This window comes from Ambystoma mexicanum, chromosome 12 (genome assembly GCF_040938575.1).
Source record: "Ambystoma mexicanum isolate Mex_15411 chromosome 12, UKY_AmexF1_1, whole genome shotgun sequence".
NCBI classification, from domain to species: domain Eukaryota; kingdom Metazoa; phylum Chordata; class Amphibia; order Caudata; family Ambystomatidae; genus Ambystoma; species Ambystoma mexicanum.
In genome coordinates this window covers 361,998,274-362,020,274 of record NC_090936.1, presented here as the reverse complement: position 1 = coordinate 362,020,274, position 22,001 = coordinate 361,998,274, and the positions used below count along the sequence as shown (strand labels likewise).

Sequence of the window (22,001 nt, the reverse complement as noted above, 5' to 3'; positions counted from 1 at the left end):
GTCATGCTACAATATTGAGATCGGCTAACCTTAGGTTTTTTCTTAAATTCGACCGAGATGATATATTGCTCTATATCAATAGAGCAAGTTCATCTAGAGCCCCAGGGCCAGATAGTCTGTCGAATCACACTCTGAAATTAAATCCGGAACTGTGGGCCAACATTCTATACTCTTTGTTTTCCTCTATCCAAGCAAAGCAATGTATTCCTTCTTCTTGGTGTAGAGCTGTGGTAGTCCCTATTTATAAAAAGGGGAACCGTACGGACCCAGCGAGCTATCGCCCTATAGCGCTTCTTGATGCTCCTGGGAAAATCTTCGCTAGAATTATTTTGAGAGACCTAAATATTTGGTCCTCTTAAGAAAATTTTCGTGATCCCTTTCAGACAGGATTTGTTGCGGGCTTAGGTACTGCTATTAACATAACCATACTTAATGCTATTAAAGCAGCTTATGCAGTCAAGCAACAACCTCTTTACCTTGCTTTTGTTGATTTCCGAGTCGCATTTGACTCTGTTGATCGACAATTATTACTTAATAAACTAACGAATTATGGCTGTCCACCTTCTCTCATTTCACTAATAGGGCTACTACACACTAATACCTCAATGCAGGTCAAACTTAACTTAAATGGACTATTATCAGAAACTATTCATACAAGACGTGGCCTTAAACAAGGCTGCATTCTTGCGTCAACACTATTCAATTTATTTATTTTTGATTTGGGTGTCGAATTCTTAAAAGTAATTAATGATGCACCAAAGCTTGGTAATCAGGCTGTTGCCTGGCTCCTGTATGCCGACGATTTGGTTTTAATTTCGCAAACGCCAATCGGATTGCAGTTGCTGCTCAATCAGCTGGGATCTTATGTTACCAGAAACAACCTAATACTTAATCTGGAAAAAACCCAAGTAATGGAATTGAAAAATACCAAGTTGAAACATTGGAAACATAATGAATGGCTATTACAAGAGCAGAAACTAACTCTAATAAATGAATATAAATATCTTGGCATTATGTTTAGCAATTCAGTCCTGAATGAGCCCCAGCAAAACAGTATATCTGGAAAGCTTCTATCGCTGACCTCACAGGCTAAAATACTCTTAGCCAAGTTTGGCAAATTCTCGTGTAGCCATGTTATAACATTTTATCTACAGAAGGTAATTCCTATAATTGCCTATGGGGCTGAAACTTGGATTCCCCAAAACCGATCATACTGGGACAGAATTGAAGCTCAATTCTGGAAGAAAGTACTTAATCTTCCTAATTCTACTCCTAATGCCCTGTTACGGTTTGAATTAGGTAATCTTTCGCTACACATACAAGTAGTATGGAAAAGGTGCAGTCTCCTTCGGAAATGTCTTTCAGGTCTGTCGGCAAAAAATGTGCTGGCGACACTGGCGGATTATTTACTTCGCTCTGAACATCTGTTTCCGAAAAAATGGAGAACCGCAGTCTTTGATGATCTGAATATGGCAAACATCTCAATAGACTTATTGCTAAATAATCCGAATAGAGCCAAACTAAAATTGCATCAATATGATTGGCAACACACACAACAAAAATGCCTGGGATTAAAAGATTTCGACAGAACTCTATTTGGTCATAAGAAACTTCGACAGACAGCTGATTATCTTCTGAAATGCCCTTCATCTAAACTTCGAACCCAAATTTTAAGATTTCGTATGAATCTCTGGCCAACGAATCAGATTTTATTAAGGAGAGGTAAAATAAAATCAGAAGTCGCGTATTGTCGCTTCTGCAAAATTGTCGGAATGGAAGAGACTCTTAAACATCTATTGATTGTTTGTGGCTCATTAAAGAAACAAAGAGAAACAATCTTACAGAAATTAACACACTTGCATTACATAGCTCGCTCTGATAATGAATTATGGTGTGAATTATTTGCAACAACTAAAATCTCAATAAGAATAGCCACGATGCAGTTCTTGGAATCGGTAATGCAATCAGCTGACCGTTCTTGTATGATGATGCACAATAATAATGAGAACTAACAGCTACCTATTGTGGATTGCTCTATCTTATGGCTTTTTCGAGATTTTGCAAATTAATCAACTGAATTGTATTGCAGGTAATATTGACTTACATCCATGCAAGTATATCTCTTCCTGTGGAGAATTTCGTAAATTTGTTTTACTCCTTGATGTCTTTGATTAATCAAATCAATGTATAATGAGAAAGAAATTACATAGTTGTACATTTATTGATCTGTTTATGTAAATGTTTGTTTTGAAAGGTTATCTAATTTTAACCAAACCAAAATAAAGGAAAAAAAAAAAAAAAAAAAAAGAATTCCCCACAGTTCTGAGTTGCTTTTTTTTTTGCAATCAGCATTGCCATTCCCAATGGTTTCAGGCTACTGTGTGTGTAGCCCAATGGTGGTTTTAGGCAGTGCCCTCCTGTGCTCACAACATAGGCAAAAATGGGTGGCAGCCTATTCTTCATGTTTTCCCTGTGCACTCTCTGGGGAGTTCTGGCCATCATGATGTTTTCCATGCCAGTACTGCACAGTTTTATGGTAGGGCTTGTATGCATGGGTAAAAACATCCCACAAGCCAACAGAGTATTTCCTCACTGTCTACTACCGACACCCCTCCTCCTGCTTACACTCGCTGTTAAAAACCATCTGCATCAGCGAAGCAGAGTGAGCAGAGTGTCTGGTGTCCGCTGTGCGTGCGGCGTGTGGATGGATGGAAGCCCATTATTGCAAGGCGCCAGGACCTGGAACAACAAAGAAAATGCCCATATGATTTCCGCTGAATCAACGAAGCTGACGCAGCATCTACGTGGTACAGGGACAACCCTGGAGTCTTCAACAAAACAGACCGGTAAGATGCTAACCAATTCTACAATCTTGCGTATGGAGAGGAGGTGTTCTTTTGTGACGGCTCTCCATGCTGCCGCTAATGTTAACGAAGACAGTTTTACAAACTTTAAGGGTTGATAGAGAAAGCAGCACTGTCTACCCTTTTAATATAGAGGTGGACAACTTGCATTTGATGGAACCCCCCTACAGCGCAGGTAGAAGGGGGCCTCGATGAGCTGCGAAATCTGATTGGCTGCAGCGGAACGGTGGTGCTGGCAAGCACCCCATGGGAAATCATGCAGACTTGAGGCAGACGTGATCCAGATTGAGAAAAGAAAAGGGAGAGAGAGGGGGGATCTTTTCCAACAATGGCTAAGAGTCGAACAGATGACCACGATAATGGTAGTTGCCTGCCTAAGACCGAAGCAAACAAGATAGTGGATATCATGAGCTCTGGCATTTCCACAAAACGAAAACTGTGCATTACACAAGAGGAAGAGGGAAAACTAATGCCTTTCCTGAGTTAAACTTCATGGGGAAACCCACATATGCAAAAAACGCATTATTCTTGCAGCAAGCCCAAATTGATAAGAGAACACATATTGTGGGAGGAGCAGAGCTAGCTCTAAGACACAGCTGGACTGAAACCAGATGTGTATTTGGAACTGGGAATTAAAAAAAAATCAGTAGGTAACCCCAACTCTAGGAAGAGGAGGGGGTATGAACCCCAGAATTAATAAAGACTGTTGGTCACAGCAGGAAAAAAAATTTGGAAACCACCAAGGATGCTCCCAACTTGTAAAATGGGGGGTAGCATTTCTTTTTTAATGAAATGGGGCCGTCAAGGTCTGAAACCCAATGGTTACCACCATCAGAAAAACGTACAATTGGGACATCAGACATTGGGGAGAAATCGCAGACCAGTTGCTGTTGGAAAATTCCATGTTGGTCAGGAGGGTAACCTGCGAAAAACATTGAAACTGGAAAATGGTGAGAAATTAAGCACCACAGAAAACGAACACTTAAGCACAATTAGGAGCTCTAAAAGTACCCCAAACAATGGGAACAAAAGAACTGACTGAAGAGCGGGCTCATTGGTAACAAGGTCAAAAGATTGTGCCACAATGACAATGATAACGCAAAATGATGAGGAGGGTTCCCTCAGAGACACTAATGATTTCGACCCTGGTGGCCACAATGGCCCATATAATGAAATTATACGAAAATATAGGAGATGCGTTAGAAGACCATGCTACCATGTTAGCCATGCTGCACTCAAAGATGATCTTTGTGGAGGGCTTCATAACAAGCATACAGGACAATATGGATAACAGCTCAGTTAGAGTCTCAAACCTACTCCATAATATCCTAGAGCCCATCATTGAGGATGAAATAAGTAGAAGATACTCAAAAATATCAGAAGCCATGGGCACAATACCACCAGGCGATATTATAACCATCGAGGAGCCAGAGCTTGCCTCACTTAGGGTGGATGAGGCGGTGGCGAAGAGCCATGATGGAACTGAAACAAGTACAATGAAGAATCCCATTAACATACAGACATAAACACAGTGGTCTGAAAAAGGCGATCTTGACACAGTACTGCTGGAAAGCAGCAAGCCACAGAAGTCAACTAATGTGGTGTTAAGTGGCCGGGATCAACCAAGGAGGGGACATGTTGACCAAATTTGCAGACTCACAACCTCAAAAAGATGATAACTTTGAACATCGGGGTTGGTCCAGCCAGAAAATGTCTGAGATTTTCATTAATCAAAGGAATGAGAAAAAAAAAAGAACAACCCAGCCACAACTTTGAAAAGAAACCTAAAAACCAACCTAACCACCCGAGACAAAAATCTCATGGCAGCCGGGCCTTCATTAGAAACCTAACCATCTCACACAACTAGCCCACAGAAAGTAGATTTACGAAGTCATCTAATACTGTGAAGAATATCAGGGAATCCCGAAAGGGGATGGTGACCAGTAAACAGGAACTACTAGAAGTGGAAGAGGAGGAGATGGGTGAGATTGATCTAATGGACCTAGCTACGTATACAGTATTGGAAGGAGGCCTGACTAAAGCTGGTATTGGAATATGTGCCAATGAATCAATCAGTGATTTAGATACAACAGGAAGTGATCAAACCTGGATTGAAGAGGATGATCTGGGCCCAGGCAAAAAACACAGGGACCTGGCCCTCCACCATTAATGACAAACATAGAAATAATTTGTACACCAGGTAATACAAAGAATGTAGCATCTAGAAGGCTGCAAGATGGCAAGAAGACGGAAAGTTGCAAGTAAGATCAAGACGATCTAAAATAGAGAGAGTGGGGGAAGACTTGGAGAACAGAGTGGAATCTAACGAGTTGCCAAATATGAGACCAGGGATATCAACTTGGCAAGGACAAACAAAACGTGTTGAACAACAACCAGCACTGGATAAAATAAACTATCAAGCATCTTCCTTGTTCAAGTTAAGGGAGAATAAATCAAACTTGCAGGAGCTGAAGACCAAGCGACAGGTCTCATTTATCACCCACAGCAAAAGACAAGAACCTCCAAAGATGGGGTACAGGAGATTTAACCTTCAAAGAAATGGGTTGATCTTTGAAAGAATCCTATACCACAAAGGTGGGTTCATTTTGAACAGGGCCAATGTGATTCGGCTTCTGCATCATGTGCCCACTCTGAGGCTTGTAACATCACAAGATCTGTTCATTATAGAATTTCCTGAGGAAGACAGGACGAACAAAGTGGTTGTATATGCTGCCTCAGCTCCGATTAAACTATTATTGATGGAAGAAGCGCACCATCTAAGGCCAATGGGTTTTGATCTATCAGATAAAGAGCCAATGGTACTGGAAGAGGATAGTCAAGAAAGACAGCAACTAGCCAACCGCAGAGTTCCACAACAGCATCGAGAAATCGACAAGGAAACAACCAGAAACGTGGAACGAGGGGAAAGATCAAACAGAATGAGAGAGCCCACGGAAGAAACAACAACAGATGGCATGATCCCTATTATAAAAAAAGATGGGCATGAGGAAAACTGGAAATGGTTGGTGGGTTTGTTGGCAGATAAAATCAATAATCCATAATGCCAAGAAGTTTGCAAGGGGAGGGATTTGACAGTAGCAAGCTGGAACACCAGGGGATTTACCCACCTATTTACAAAGGGTGAACTGCAGATTAACGCATTTTATGTGCTATGCCTGCAAGAGACATGGCTCAGGGAGCCACCACCTTGGATGGTTACACCATCTTCCTGAACCTGACAATCAAGGGCACAAGATGAAGACCGATGTTGGGTCTCCTGGTGGCTATCAAAAAGGATTTTCACTTGTCACTTTTACAAACCTGGTACCCAATCCCTGTACATACAGATGGTGCCTTTGGAAATACCTAAAGACGAGACAAACAACCTCCGGGTGTTGGTTATTATTAATATATACTAGTACCCCGCAATGGAGCTCAATGAAGATCTGCCGGATCAGATTGTGGAACTCATCGGTGGACAAAGAATTAAATGTAAAGTTCCCCGGTTTATTATACTGGGAGACTTGAACTGTATCTGTTTAGATCACACTAGCCGATGATTTGCTAGCATTGTCTAACACGGTGAAAAGAGGTTTATATTTGAGAAACATCATGCTGTCTAGAACTATAATCATCTTGAATGGTAACATCCAGGGCGACAAACCCGCAAACATCACGTGGAAGGGGGCAAAGAGTGGTCACATTTTGGATTATATATGGGTGTTCTATAACATGACCATAGAGGTTCGATCTATGCAAGTGGAACAAATGGTAACAAGTGACCATATCTTGTTAGAATTCACTTGTGCTCCAATAACTAAGAAGAGAGGGGAGAAATATGGGACAGGGGTGGAAGTAACCCAAGGCAGAAATAGATTACGAATTTGACCTGATAAAAGCTACAGTCTCAACGAGAAACTGAGAAAGTTAATGGTAGAGTTGAAAGACCAAAATGGCACTCAGGCGACTGACTACAGCACTTTGTTCCGCGAGTATGAGGTTAAAAATATCAGAGGAAGTACCAAAACAACAATGTTCCATCGACATGTCTACGACACAGAAGTTGCCATAAAAAAGAAACTTCTCAAAAACTACATTTGTCTGCTAAAGCGACGACCTACAAGTCAAACGGCATGCTAATTCACAAATTAAAATAACAGTGTCGAAACTGGTCACGCCTTCACAACAAGAATATGTTATGTCGGGATGCAGAAGTAATGCTGCGTAGTATTAGGACCAAGAATACGGCAGAAATATGGGTCACCATAAAGGAGATGGATTCCCCACAAGATGCCCTAACGAATTCAATATCAGCATTAGCCTGGACAAACTATTATGTCAAATTTTTAGATAAAGAGGAGGTGGCAAATTCTAGGCAGAAAAGCTAGATTGCAGCAGGGGAAAATGTGAACATTGATCCAGAATCCATTGAGGACATCATTGTCAAATCTAGTAACTCAAGGGCCCCTGGTGCTGAAGGGATGACAAACGAGAGGATGAAGCAAGATCCGAAGCAGTTGGCTATGTTTCTCCATTACCACTTTCAACACATCACAAATTCGCAAAGGATTCCAACATCATAGAAGACAGCTGTTATCATTCCAATCTTTAAAAAGGGGCTTAGGACGGACCCGGAAAATTATCGTCCCATGGACTTGTTAGAAGTGGCCGGTAAAGTGTTTGCTGCGATAACATTAAAGCCTTGGCAAAGTGGAGTGTATCAACTGGCCACAGAGATATCTGGCAGGTGGGGATTGTTAAGGGGTTTGGAACCCCCCCGAAACATCTTTATAATCAACACCTTAAAGGCAAGGACAGAGAGGAGTAAAGAGGAGAAGACCTTTATGGCGTTCATATACTTATCTCAAGCCTTTGACACTATTAGACAACCCAAATTATGGGGAAAATTGGAAGACTGGAAATGTCCAATTGCAATCTTGGAAACTATTAAGGACTTGTACTCAGAAACATCCATCAAGATAAGGCTAGTTAAAACAAGCCTTCTAACAAGCCCAATATCAACTAATATAGGTTTAAAACAAGGTTATCCATTGGCTCCAGAACATTTTAATCTTCATCTCCGACCTGGAAAATGCCTTTTTTGAGATTATATGTTTCCCGCCGAAACTTGCAGGTGTCTCGATTGGAAGATTGCTTTACGCAGATGACATTGTGCTGGTGGATCAAACCCTTAAAGGTTTACAACGGCAATTAGACACACTCTATGTAGAAGCCAACAATCTCAAAATAACCCAGAGGAAACCACTGATTAGGACATTTGGAACATAAAGCCGGTCCGATAGCACAGCGAGTAGAGCGCTTGCTGTGACATCTGTGCAGAGCCTGCTGAATCAGCATTTCATCCTTCTGAGGACGATAAATGAGCACCACACACCATGGCTAATAATAAACAGCGCTCAGAGGCATGAGGGTTCATAGCGCTATATAAATGCTAAATTATTATTATTATTATCAAAAGGAGGTCATAATAACAAAGTATATACCTGGCATCTAAGAGGGGGAAATATCAAGGAGGTTGGACCGCTAACTTATTTGGGAGTTTGTCTGAACACCAGCAGATGCAACGCTCCTAGAGTAGAATATCTGAGACGAAAGGCTAAAAATCTGGTGGCCCAAGGGAGGCTACTAAAGAGATACTGCGGCTTTTCACGGATTCCTTTACTTTCCTTCTATCGGATGAAGGTAGTGCCTATCCTCACCTATAGCGCAGAGACATCCTTTTCATTCCCAGAAAAGAACTCGTCTATTTTGGGAGGCATTTTTCGGAAGAATGTTCTTCAGCTCTCAAAGAGTACCGATCCAGGTAATTAGAACAGAACTGGGCTTAACATCTATGGAAACCATAGCAGTTTGGAAATCCTTGACATTCTACTGAAAATGCATTGAAGAAAACTCAAGCAGAGGTTTCTCGGTATTGAATAAGGCATTAGAAAGAAACAGTCACAAAACTTTAACAGAATGGCATATCATCTGCCAAACAATTGTTAAAGACTTGGGTGAATCTGACTCCTCTTTGGTGAGGGATTCAAGTAGGATTAAGAGGAAGTTGTATATCAAAGAATGGATCATGACCCAGGATGAAAGACAGGCATATAAGCAACATGGGAATCATCTGTAAGAAGCAAGAAAACTCAACACGCTCCCTAAATATCTGCAAATATTCCCAAATTGTTTTTTAGAGCCCAATTTATACTCTTTCGTCTGAACTTATTCCCAACCAGCACAGCAAAGTATTACAACTGAGGAAAGGAAATGGAGCAGACGGGTCTTGTAGACTCTGCCAAGTAAAAGATTTGAAGGAATCATTAAAACATCTAGTACTCCTCTGTCCGGCCCTGAAGAATGAGCGAGTTAATCTATTGGGAGAAGCGACTAACAACTATGTTGCTAGATCGGTGGAGGATACTGGTTAAAGGTGATACAACTCACATCACTCTTGCTTTGATCAAGTTGCTGCTAATTATTTTTTTATGAAAATGGACAACAGTGATCTGGCTATGGTGACAGGAGCAAATGTAATTTAGACAAACTAAGTCTTAGTAGGTGGATAGGGAACTGATTTTGTAAAAAATGATTTTATGGAAACATTGGGGCTAAAGTTTTTCAGTGTTTTAAACCATTTAATGCTATTTGATAAAAATAAAATAAAAATTAACCCGATGGTTACTGATAATATTGCTGTTGTCACTGCTAATGTTGTTGTTGGGTTGACTGGCTCTGAGGTTCCTGGGCTCAAAAGCTCAGAGTTTCACAGTCTCCAAAAATGTTGGAGCAGTTAGGGGAAAGCAGAGCTACCTGCACAGTAAGACTCAGCCAGTCGTCCACGGCACAAGCACATGCACCCCTCGAGGTCTCCTTACTGGTTAATTGAATTGCAACTGCCTGTATTTTTATTGTGTCCAAGAATCTGCCCTTCCCTCTGTTTTTCCAATTCTGTGTGGCACGGTTTTCCAATATCTTTGATCCTTTTCAGGATGGTCAGGAGAAGAAATACAGAATAGAGGTGCACAGACACCTGCGTGCACCTCGGGGGCAGAGGGCACAAACTGCTCCGGTCCTGCTCCACTCTGGGTAATAAAGTGACAAAGTGCTCAACATTTACAACTGCTCTGTGTTGTATGCTTCCAAAATCCCAAGAAGCCAGAAACAGATGGTAAAGAAACGAGCCGCAGCTAGGCACTGCGCCAGCAGCCACCTGCAGGGCAACACCCGCCCCACCAGTTGCTCCACGTGCTCTCTGCTGCACTGCTGGGGACACAGGTGTTGTGCGCTCAGCATTTCCAGATCCTCCCAGCTTCTCAGCCAAACGTCAGAGATGCCGCAGGGCAACAGTCCACCCACCAGCCGCTCCACCTGGGCTGTGCTGCGGTACTGGGTTTCAGGTTTTGAATGCTTGGCATTTCTAGCTCCTCCCAGCTTCTCAGGCCAACATCAAGAGATGCAGAAGGGCTCTCCCATCCGGCCACTCTTCATGTTGATGTGGTACCTGCAATAGTTGTTACATGTAAAGGCTGGTATGAAATTGATGACCCATCAATCATTCCACAAGCCATTTTTATATTATCGGGTGTACGATAAAATGGACTACTTCCATATATAAGGGCGACAGCTCAAGAAGCAGTAGATCCACCCAATCATTGTCTAGAAATCCCCAGCAAGTTTTCAAATCTTTTCTGCAAAATGCTATTGTCCACTTGTGTCATGGACTGTGGGTAGATCAAAAAGAATCAAGGAAGTATGGTGGTCTTCCTTGGCAGAGTTGAGTAGCACTTTATTGACTAGAAACTTGCTTTGCTCTACATAGTATTTTATTGTATCTTTGTGTTTATTGAGGCAGGAATGGTGTTTTGAACAGAGTAAAATATGAGAAGTACTACATTCCTTTCATAGGGATTTCCATAGTGAGCAGTTTGAGAGTGGTTAGGTGGTGAAGTGGAAAAATAAAAACATATGGGCAAATAGCAGATAAACATATAGATGAGTGTTGGGGGAGCAGTATTTACAGTTAGGATACTGCAGATGTCTTTACTTCTCTTTTTCAAAGGGTTTTCTATGATAAGGCAGATTGAAGATTGATTTGAAATTATCTAGCACATGTAGATACACTCTCACTTTCTTCAAGAGATGAATTATGATAATGTATTTTAGGAGCACTGTGGCAATTCCATTTTAAAAGAATACATACATGTGGTTGGGCATGGCTCCTCCAGTGACTTTGATGTTTTGTTAGAGGAGTCAGCCTGATCATCTCCCCCTCTTACAAGGGCATAAAGTTAAGGAATATTTAGTTGCAGATGCAAAGTAGGAGATCATGGAGAAATGCATGCATTATTTAGTATGGATTTATGGACTTTGCCTTTTTTCTTTTTTTTTTACTCTATTTAAGTTCAGCATACAGTTATGACACAACATACACTTTTCCAAGGAGTAGCCTTTACAGAATTACATATTGTTTTCAAAGTTCTATACAGCCTTTCACCACACAGTGTTACAATTATGCAGGATCATCATTGACAACCTGATCATCTTTGGACATAAAGGATCTGACGTCGACCCAGATGTCTTTGGGTCTCGCCGGCTGGGGCAATCTTGGGAGGATAGCTCAGGGGCAATGTGCTCGCCTTGGAAACAAGACGACACAGAGCAACACACGATCGATCCCCGGGTCCACGCTTAGAAACCTCTGGGTATTAAGCGCATTATAAATAACCAATCATATCAAATCATATATACAATTCTTCGTTATCATTGATCCATGTCAATTCATTGAGCCAATCTTTAAACCTGGGAGGATTTCTGTATTTCCATTTTTTCAATCTGCATCTTTTGGCCACTATACAACTAATGTTGAACAGGGCACTACGTCTCTTGCCCAGCATACCCTGCCACAAGAGATTACACACACATATGGGCTGTCCCTTTAGAAGAACACTCTGTCCCTGTCTATACATAAGATCTCTCCCTAGGCTGCTTTGCTTGCATTCAGCATGACGCAGAAGAGAGAAGTTTAGAAATACTCCTCCTCCGAGACCACTACAGCATTTATTTAGGTAAGTCGGTAAAAGACATGCACTATGCTCGACAAACTCCTTGATGCAAGGGATGTCCGATACATATAGTGTGTAATACATAACTTTTGTTCCGGCTACTTAGACTGCCCTACGATCAGGGCTAGAGGCAGCCCAGTGGGATACATCTATTAACCCCTGATCGTGTAATAGCACACAGCACGGTAGAAGGGTATGATATAGAGTACATCAGTATTTTTATATTGTTAGATCCAGACACGGACGGCAACACGTCCAGCATGCAGACTGGTACTCACCGGGTGATGAATTAGAGCTTAGGAGAAATTCGAGCACACCTCATTCCCATGCATGCCCGTTACACACTAGGGGCAATTGGGCAATATAGATACTAATTTTTACCCCTCCCATTCCCCCCTCAAGCTTTAGATATGAGAGAACGAATATGAAGCCAGTAATTGGCCTCTCCACATTCTGTAGCTTCCAGCTATCTTGATTTTGAGAAGCAATATGTTCATTGATGTCACACTGTTTAACCGGAGGAAGTTTACTTTCGGGTATCACCAGGGGTAATTTTATCCCCCGGCTTTCTCTGCCTTATGTTTCACCTTAGGAAGCAGAAGTGCTAAACAAATCAACACAGCGATCTGAAGAAGGAAGTATAGGTCCTGAAGAAGATGATCACATCTACAAAGATCATCGAAACTGGTCGACCCTCAAAGGCATATGCACGCTCATGCAGAAGACAATGTTCATCACAAACATTTCTGGACATGTCCACTAAATGTGTTGTTTTACACTAGATAGCTATACCAGCCTCTAGTCGCTCTTTGCTCTCTGTTGAGAGTAGTTATTTATGCCCCTAACAATACCTAGGTCTATAGTGGTGGGGACTGCCTCTGTTTAATGGTGATTAAAACATATACTGAAATCCAGATGAGAACACAGCCCAGTACAAATAAGATTTAAACAGAAGTGGTCTACACGCTGTCATAGAAAAAACATGGTCAAGACCTAATTTATTGTTTTTTAATGGAATTTATGGTTGTATGGAAGAAGACTAGATAGGGAGATGTTCTCCGCTATCCCTGTTAGATAGGCAGTACACCATTCGCAGCATAGGGAGAGATTTTATGTATAGACAGGGACAGGGTGTTCTTCTAAAGGGACAGCCCGTATGTGTGTGTGATCTCTTAAAGATACAGTATAGATGTGAGACCTTTTGTTAAGACAATCTCCGGACACCGTTGTATAGTGTTACCAGGTTCATTTGTAACGGTTGGATACGTTTCTTGGCCCACGTGTCCACTTACGAACGAGCCCTTGCCGTTATTGTACTTTGTATTGGACCAGGTTTTGCTGCATGTTCATGGATACCTCATTGGTAAGTTTACACATTGTGGACCACTGTTCATCTGACAACGTTAGATTTAGCTCAGTGCCCCATTTTTCCCATGAACGGTCCTGTCCTCTGGGGGTCGTTGTCAGTATTTCCCTGTATAGTGTGACTAGTATATGGTGACAACCTGCTCAGTTCACTATATATGACAAAAGTTTAGTTTTAGGGGGCTCCGTTGGATACGCTGGCCATTTGGCCCTAATGGCAGCCAGCACTCTTTAATATTGCAGGGCGTCTATAGGTTCCAACACGTGTTTGTTTCTGCAGTCCACTAGTGTCATAAATTTGCCGTCTACAAATAGGTCCCTGATCGTCTATTATCCTTGAGGTCCCCATCTATGCTTGATTGTCAGGTCACTTGTGGAGGGCACCAGTGGGTGATTCCATAGTGGAAGCCAGCGGTAATGTAATATGAGGTCACAATTCGCAGCCTAGTAAATATGTACGTTTCCAGGGTCCATTCAACAATCGTCTTTGTATAACCTATCCAGTAGTAATGACATCATTTTTACATTCCCGGCTGCGTGTCTTTCTGACATGTGGGGGAGCCATTTCGTCCCCATACTAGTAGGTAGTGTGTTGAGCTTGGGCCGCTAGCCAATATACTTCCAAGTTCGGCCTGTTGAAACCTCCCACAGCATAAGGAATTGCCATATCCGACCACTTTTTCCACACTGTGCCAGAGTGCCATAGAATTTGGAATAAACTCTTGTGTAAGTTTGAAAGAAATTCCTTCCCCAGCCAGATAGTGACACGTATAGAGCATTTGGGGGACCAGTATAATTTTAACCAGGGACATAGGCTCCCCGAGACCAACCTGTCATTTTATTATCTTCATATTTTTGCAAGCAGGTATAGTTACTTGCCTTAAGAGAGTCTCTCTAGACACTAATATCTAAATATTTCATCTTATCGGGAGGCCACTTTAGCTATGACTATATATGGGGGCGAGGACTGCAGTGCATGAGGGGAAATATTTCCAATTTACCATAGTTTACAGTGAACCCAGAATGAACACCGAACCTGGCAATATCCTGCATTATTGGGTCAAGATTATGTTGCGGGTCTCTGGTCCAACAGCACGTCGTCTGCATATAGAGACATAAGTTCTGGGATGGCCGGTATTCGGATACCTTAATTGTGGTGCCATGATCGAATACAATCTGTCATGGTTCTATGATTTAGGCAGGTATTAATGGTGACAGGGGGCACCCCTGTCGGGCCCCTCTGCAAAGTTCAAATGGTTCAGATTGGGGTCTATTAGTGGGACCATTTGCCATGGCTTTCGTGTACCGCAACTGAATATATTTTGTAAATGTATTCCCCAGGCCGCATTTCTCCAAGAATGTAAATAAGAAGGGCCATTAGACCATGTCGAAAGCTTTTTGAGCGTCTATAGCCATGGCTACCACATTTCCTCTCGGTGATATGCGTGCAATGACACTGAACAGATGTCTCAAATTAAATGGCGTTGCCCTACCTGGGATGAATCCGGCCTGGTCATGGTGGACCAAGGCGGACATAAAGGGAAGTAATCTGTTTGCTAAGGTCTTGGCATACAGTTTAGTGTCTGTGTTCATCAGTGAAAGCGGTCTTTATGATCCGCATTAATTGATTTCCTTCCCATGTTTAAGTAACACTACAGTTACCGCCTTGCGTAGGGATTCTGGTAGCTGGCCGCAGCCAATCGACTCTTCCCAAAGTTTCAGTAGCGTGGGTAAGAAACCTGAAGGTGTCTCACTTACTAATCCCCGGGGATCTGTCATCCAGGTGGCCAGGGGCAAGGCCATCGCTATTGGATCCAGTTGCTCGGGGTGCACCAGTGCGGGAGGATCAACTGGATGAGGGGTCCTCGGGAAGTGGCGTTGGGACACCGATGGGTGAGATGCGGTAATCCCCTTCTTATAACACATTTTCCCCATCCTACCACATAGGATACTCAGCCACTCTACCCCCTCCCCCTTTTCCGACACAAACACACTTTCCTACACCATGAAAGACAACAGACTAATACTAGAGCTGTTTACCTGACATTTCCCAACGCAAGAGTCCGGCAATTCACCAGAGCCACACACACCTAACAGCCCTTTCCCTTCCCCACAGGGATAAATGGTGGAGCACGAGGGCACACTACGAGCAAGGCAAACCGCACGAGACAGCTATACCAGGGCGGTAGTTCAAGAGGAGGAGAAAAGCGATGAGAACCGAAGGGCGATAAGGAGAGAAGCGACCTTGGCCTTTTCGACCCAGACCCATGAAGCATCCGTGAAAGGAATCCTAAGACCGCAAACAATAGCCAGCGTGTGTTGCAGCAGATATCAACGGTACACAGAGACCTCCTACACTGATAATCAGGGCAGGGAGAGATGCTTGCTACCGTGGTAACGGCTTTGACTCCAGAGACCAGAAAGGCCAAGCGATTCATCACAGCCGGTTAGTCGAAGGGAGGGCCGATAAGAAACTGAACTGTGTTGAACGAAAGTTGCAAATGGCAAATTAAGGGGAAAACCAGCTGCGGAGGGGTTCGCCACCACGTCAGTGCTCACTCGATAGACTCTGTTTGATTCCCCTATTCTTGAAACTACCGATACTAGAGGGCCCTAGGCGAGCCGCAGGGAAAAGATCAAAGTGGTCATACAGGGGTCTAGCAAAACCCCCTGTATAGTTGAAAGTCTTTGACCGGCACGTTATTGGGAAGCTAAGGGAGATGAATCCCGCATAGGGAGAAATGAGACGGAACTGTGTGGTTGGCAAGAGTGAAACTGACTGAGGGATGCCGACAGAGAGGGGCAAAGCATGATGTCTCAGTGAACATTGTGTTGACAAGAGTGAACCCGACTGAAGGATGTCCACAGTTGTTTGTTTAAAAAGACATTAAGACTCGTGAATGCGAAAGATGAAATCATTTGGGAATAAAAGCCTGTAGTGAACCCGACAGAGGGAGGCTAACAGTTGAGAAGGGTCTGAGCCTGTAAGAGGGGGATCCAGCAGTGAAAAGACATCACCCAACGACTCGTGAATGCAGTAGGTGAAATCTTGTAAATAAAAGCCGTGGTGAACCTGACAGAGGGAGGCTGCTATTTGAGAGGGGTCCGAGCACGGAAGTGGGGGATCCAGGGGTGAAAAGCCATCACCCAACATACAGTTGAAAAATAACTTTTTGTTTTATATTATTTTAAACACATCAGGTCCTGGGAGGCAAGAGACTTTTTTGTAGAAAAGAGACTTAACCACTGAAGATCCTGATACCTGAGAACGGAACTGTGGTCTCGTGCTGGGAAAGCTTGAGAGTGTGCTATGCTCAGGAGACCTGCCTTGTCCCGTGCTGAAAACATGGGGCAGGGAGACCCCAGGCTACAACATCCTGATTTATCATTTGTGAACACTTCTTTCTTTCTTGTGAACACTATCCCACACTCTTTGTATTTAGTTGTAAGGAATGGCAATAGTATTTTTTAGTACAGGCCCTTTTATCTGACAAGACGCCACTGGGACTGCCTTATTATTATTTGATGGTCGTAGCTTGCTCCCATCATAGATTTAGGTTTAGATTAGGCATTTTCTCAACCTACCTATACAGCTTAATAAATGCCCTTGAACTGTGATCACTTGTGTCTGTCTTTACTGTTGCCACCATGAGTTCCCTACATGGTTGAACTAGCATAGCACCATAATCCATGTAAAATTCTGATGTAAGCTCATCCGGTGCCAGTGCTTTGTTTCTGGGTATTTCTTTAATTAACTGCATCAGCTCAGGGCATGATATTGATATTTTATTTCTATCGAACTCGTACACAAGTGTTTCAGAGTACAACAAGGCAAGGGAGGGGGAACAGGGGAGAACAAAACAATGATCTTATTAGGCCCAGTGACATTGAGAATGAATGTGCAAGTGCATGGGAGAGAGGGAGGGGAAACGTGCATGGAAGGGGAGAGAAGTGAAAAGGGCGAAGCAAAGGAGAAACAGATAAATAATAAATAAATAAATAATAAAGGCAACAAACAGTGGTAGTGCAGCTAGCAATTGGAAAGTGCAGTAGACAGGGTAGGTCTGATAAGTGCAGGAAGAATAAAGGGGGGGGCTGTATGGGTACAGATACAGACCCCAGTGCAAGGGGTGGCCCGGAGGAAGTGCGGGAGGGTGGCAGGGTGAGCAGGTACCTGGGCCCAGGGGACAGAGGGTGGCCAGGTGCACGGTGCCAAGAGAGAACAGATCAGCAGGGGACAGGGGGCGCGAAGGCAGAAGAAAAGAGGAAGGTCTTGAGGTGCTTCTGTAACCGGAGATGGTTGTCCTCAAGTTTTAGAGTGGCAGGGAGGCTGTTCCAGACAGAGGCCCCAGCTGAAGACAGTGATCTACCCTCAGCTTGTTTCTTTGCAAAACAACTGACCTTGAGGGAGTTAGAGGTAGAGGAGCGAAGAGCTCGAGAGGGAAGGTATTTGCGGCAGGATAGCTGAAGGTATTTTGGACCCAGGCCCCAGAAAGGTTTGTGGACAATGCAGAGTTGAATTTAATCCTTGCATCCCCTGGGAGCCAATAGAGGGATTTCAGAGCTGGAGAGATACAATCCCAGGGCTTGAGGCCAAGCACAAGTCTCACAGTCCTGTTCTGGATTAGTTGCTGAGGTTAGAGGCAGGTAGATTTAGAAAGCGGCTGTTACAATAGTCCAACCAAGAGAGAACCAGAGCTTGGGAGACCATGAGCTTCTGGGGGAAGGAGAGGAAAGGAGGAGTACCTCTGAGGAGGTGCAGTAGGAAGTTTGACTTTCTAGAGACATCAGAGATGTGGGCGGAGAAGGAAAGTGTGGAGTCAAAGATGACCCTGAGGTTCTTAGCCTCGCTGGTGGGGGTAGGAGGAGGGCCAAGGGAGGCCGGCCAGAGAGTGAGGGGAAAGGATGGTGAAGGTGTGCCAAAGAGGAGGATCTCCGTCTTGCTGGAATTCAGACAAAGATCATTGGTGGCACACTAATCTTGAATGGCAGTTAGGCAATCAGAGATGAGAGAGGGAGAGGAGGTGGTCAAGGGGAGCCTGAAAATGAGTTGAGTGTCATCAGCGTAGCACTAGACATTTTTGCAGAAAATGGCAATGCAGTGGGCGAGAGTTGCCAGGTATTGGTTGCAAAGCCAGGGCGAGAGGTTAGGCTCCTGGGGAACACCACAGGTAGAGAGGAAGATAGATGATAGGAAGGACCCAAGTTGGATCTGGGAGGGTTGATCAGAGAGGAAACAGGTCAGCCAGGCCAGATCCTGATCAGTAATACCCAGGTTATCAAGGAGACGGTTGAGCAGGATGGTATGGTTGACCGTGTCGAAGGCAGAAGAGAGATCGAGGAGGACGAGGACAGAGGGAATGTTAGAGTCAAGGTTGGAGAGCAGATCTTCACGGATGTTCAGGAGAGCGGTTTCCATGCTCCTGGCAGCTCTGAAGGCAGACTGGTGGTCATGGAGACAGCCAACAGAACTGGAATGAAGGTTAAGCTGAAAGATGGCCAACTTTTCCAGGTGATTGCCCAGAAAGGGAGTAATGACAATGGGGTGCTCAGGAGGGCCTCTGCTTCGGGGCACAGCAAGGACATTGCAATGTCCTTTAAAAGGTAATTTATTTTGATTTCATCTGGCTCCCCGTGCTCCCTCTAGAGAGCTGTGTAAAATCCAGTGAACATGCTGTTAATGCCCTGGTTAGTGTACTCCATTAGTTGGTTCTCATCTTTCACACCGACTATATAGCCCTCCCCCCCCTCCAGTTTCACCAGATTGGCCAGCGTTCTCCTGGGTCTGTCACCCTCCCCGTATTTCCTGGGAGCTGGTTTGGCAAAATACTGTATTTCCCTATCCGCCAGTTGTCTAAATGTGTCTACCTTTCTAATTGAACTTTGGATAAGAGAAGGGGCACTGCCATCCATTCCAGGTCGATCTACAGTGGTTCATACTGAACTACAGAAGGAGCCAAGTATCCTGAAGCAGACCTGTGGACCCGCCAGAGACTAAATGAAGGGTTTGGCACCCTGAGCCTGCTGCAGTCCTGTCGGACCATTGCTTTGTTCTCAACCTTAGAAGGCCTGTCAGGGCACTTTGACCCATTTGAGTAGTGGGAACAACTACTCTCAGCATCTAAGATAGCTCAGCAGGTTGAGCGCTCGCTGCTGCGATCTGAGCGTGATCTGCAGGTCGCCGGTTCGAATCCCAGCAATGCCAACTCAGTCTTTCATCCTTCCGAGGTCAATAAATGAGTAGCAAATTTGGTTGGGTGATGTATGTAAATATGTGCTCTGTAAAGCGCTTTGGATAAAGGCGCTATATAAGTAACACATCATTATCATTATCTTGTGGTGATTTTCCACCAAAAGAGCCTTCTCTGAAGTGTTCCTGGGCCGTCCAATGAACTGACCAGCTTTGTCCTGGGTCATCGCATAGGAGCACCACCATTTCGAGTGTCTTGGAAAGCTCTACAGTGTGTCTCTGGACACTCTTGTGCCAAATTTCATAGGCCTAGCTCCTCTAATTTGCAAATTAGTAGAGTGTATCACGCTGCAAGCCGTTGCGGTCCCTGCGTCATTGCGTTGTGGTGACATTTGCTGTCTGTGGGTGAATTTTCCACCTTCTCTGCTGTGCCCTGAGTCCTGCTGCACCAGAATGTTCTTCCTCCTCCCTTTGTGAGCGGAGGAGTTGTGGCTTCTGTCCAGTCCCAGATTATTGTCCTGTCCCGCAGCACCTGAGAGCCGGATCTGAAAAGTAAAGGTGGAATTTACAACCTCAGATGACCTTGACTAAACTGGCATAGTATGGTCTGGATTGGAGCAAGGGTGGTGAGTACTTGTATAACTTACCGGTTGCCCATGTCTCATCCATTTGTTTTTATGCACAAGGGTTCCTTGGGATCCTTTCTTTGACTGGGTAGCCCGCGCTCCCTGGCCTGTTCCAAAAGTTGAAAACTACTTTGTCCGCGAGGGCAGACCCTTCCCTGGCGATTGGAACTTCTTCTGTCCCCTTCAGGTTGCTCACATAACAGTCCCAGCATCTTGAAAAGTTGCTGTCTTCGCTTTACATACAACCGCATGTTTTCATGCACTGCTATATATTGAGCACAAGCCTCCCCACTTCGTAGGGCTGGACTGCATACGTTAGGGTTTCCATCCTGAAGACTGCCTAATGCATAATTTGTGTTAACCCCCTCCCCAAACCCTCCTTCTGTTGCAGGTTGTGGATGTTTTTACTCCCTTTATCGCATTAGGCTACAGTAGTTGTATATATGTTACAGAGTGAATTGCTTGTGTGGTAACTTTTACATTATTAGTTTGGTTATTCATGTTGTTTTATTGGGCCTAAAATAAATGTATATGTATTTTTGATATACACCTGTCTAAGAGCATCCTGCTGTATCCTTACTGTATGTGCTCATTGTGGGCTTCTGATTACTCTCACACCTCCTGAGACTTAAGGGCCTCATTACGAGTCTGGTGGTAACCCTGCTGGTGCTAACGACGGTTGCCGCCGGACTCGTAATATTTTACCGGCGCCTGACTTCCCCGTGCTACTGGGAGATTACAACTCCGGCGGCCTGGGAAGTCAGGCGCCAGTAAAATGTAAGTCCCCATTCCCATAGAGTCCTATAGGACTCTATGGGAGTGGGGACTCAGAAGCGCCGGCACCATTGTTAACATCACTGGCGCTTCCGTGAGGAGCCTGCCTACCGTGGCTGCTGCGCCCGGCAGGTTCAGACCTGTCGGGCATAGCGGCCATGGCAGGCAGACTCGGAGTTTGCCGATCCGGAAAAAAGGGTGCCAGTGAGCTTACCGGCACCCTTGTTTACAGACTGGAAAACTCAAAATGAGGCTTAGTCTTTACTGCCTGCCAAGCTACCGTGATTGGTCTGGCTTATCCAGAAGGTTCCCTGTTTCACTAAACCAGGATGGCCTCCTAAACCTCTGTCCATCAGGCCAAAGTTTAGAAATCCATTCCAACACCACCCAACCCCTGATGAGGACCAAACTCTTTGGTTAAATTTAGCAACATCCTCTCTCGATTTCTGCAAGCTTTTCATTGTGTTACAGGAAAGAGGAAGCAATGTTGAATGAGGTATGTAGTTAAAAAGTGGAGGATTTTAGAGAAGAGGACAGAGATGGAAAGGCTGGAAAGGTAATGTTAATGGGATGGGTGATAAGATGGAAAGAAAGGGATAGCAAGAAATATGGTGTGGTGAATTTGGGGAGATATAGTGAGGGAGCAGAGTATAAGAAATGGAGAGAGAGAAATGGAGAGGGAGAGGGAAACAGAGAGAAAGAGAGAGAGAGAAGGGTATGTGTTACAGGAACGGGCTAAATGATAAGTGGAGAAAAGAAAGGAAAAGTGATAATATGTGCTTTTAGAATTATATTCTTCTTCATGGTATTTTGCTGCAGTCTACTGTCTTTTAATGTTATGATGCAAACATCTTGACCAAGAAGACTGTGTCTGCATTGCATCATTTACTCACCCCAGCTGATCGAGTAGGTCCCCTGTTGGCTCTGCCAAGAAGCACATCTGCATTTTTGCATATTTGATTTCGTCCGTAGAGGGACCCTGAAAGGGGAAATAAGATAAATTATCATAAAATGTTTTATGTGCAAAAACATCTTGCATCAATAAAGCTATACTATGTTCCTATATTTCTCCATAAGGTTTAGTTGAACATGAACCACGGGTTGACCAGCAATT

The 22,001-nt window shown here is 44.0% G+C and overlaps 1 protein-coding gene across 2 annotated transcripts in view; it reads right to left on the bottom strand.

Annotated features, from left to right (window-relative positions):
- Positions 1-22,001, bottom strand: part of LMNTD1 (lamin tail domain containing 1) — a 2,112,860-nt gene that overhangs the window by 113,933 nt on the left and 1,976,926 nt on the right. For both annotated transcript variants that reach the window (XM_069628478.1, XM_069628479.1), the window contains exon 16: positions 21,781-21,866. In XM_069628478.1, coding sequence (XP_069484579.1) covers positions 21,781-21,866 — 86 coding nt within the window. The remainder of the gene's footprint in view (positions 1-21,780; positions 21,867-22,001) is intronic.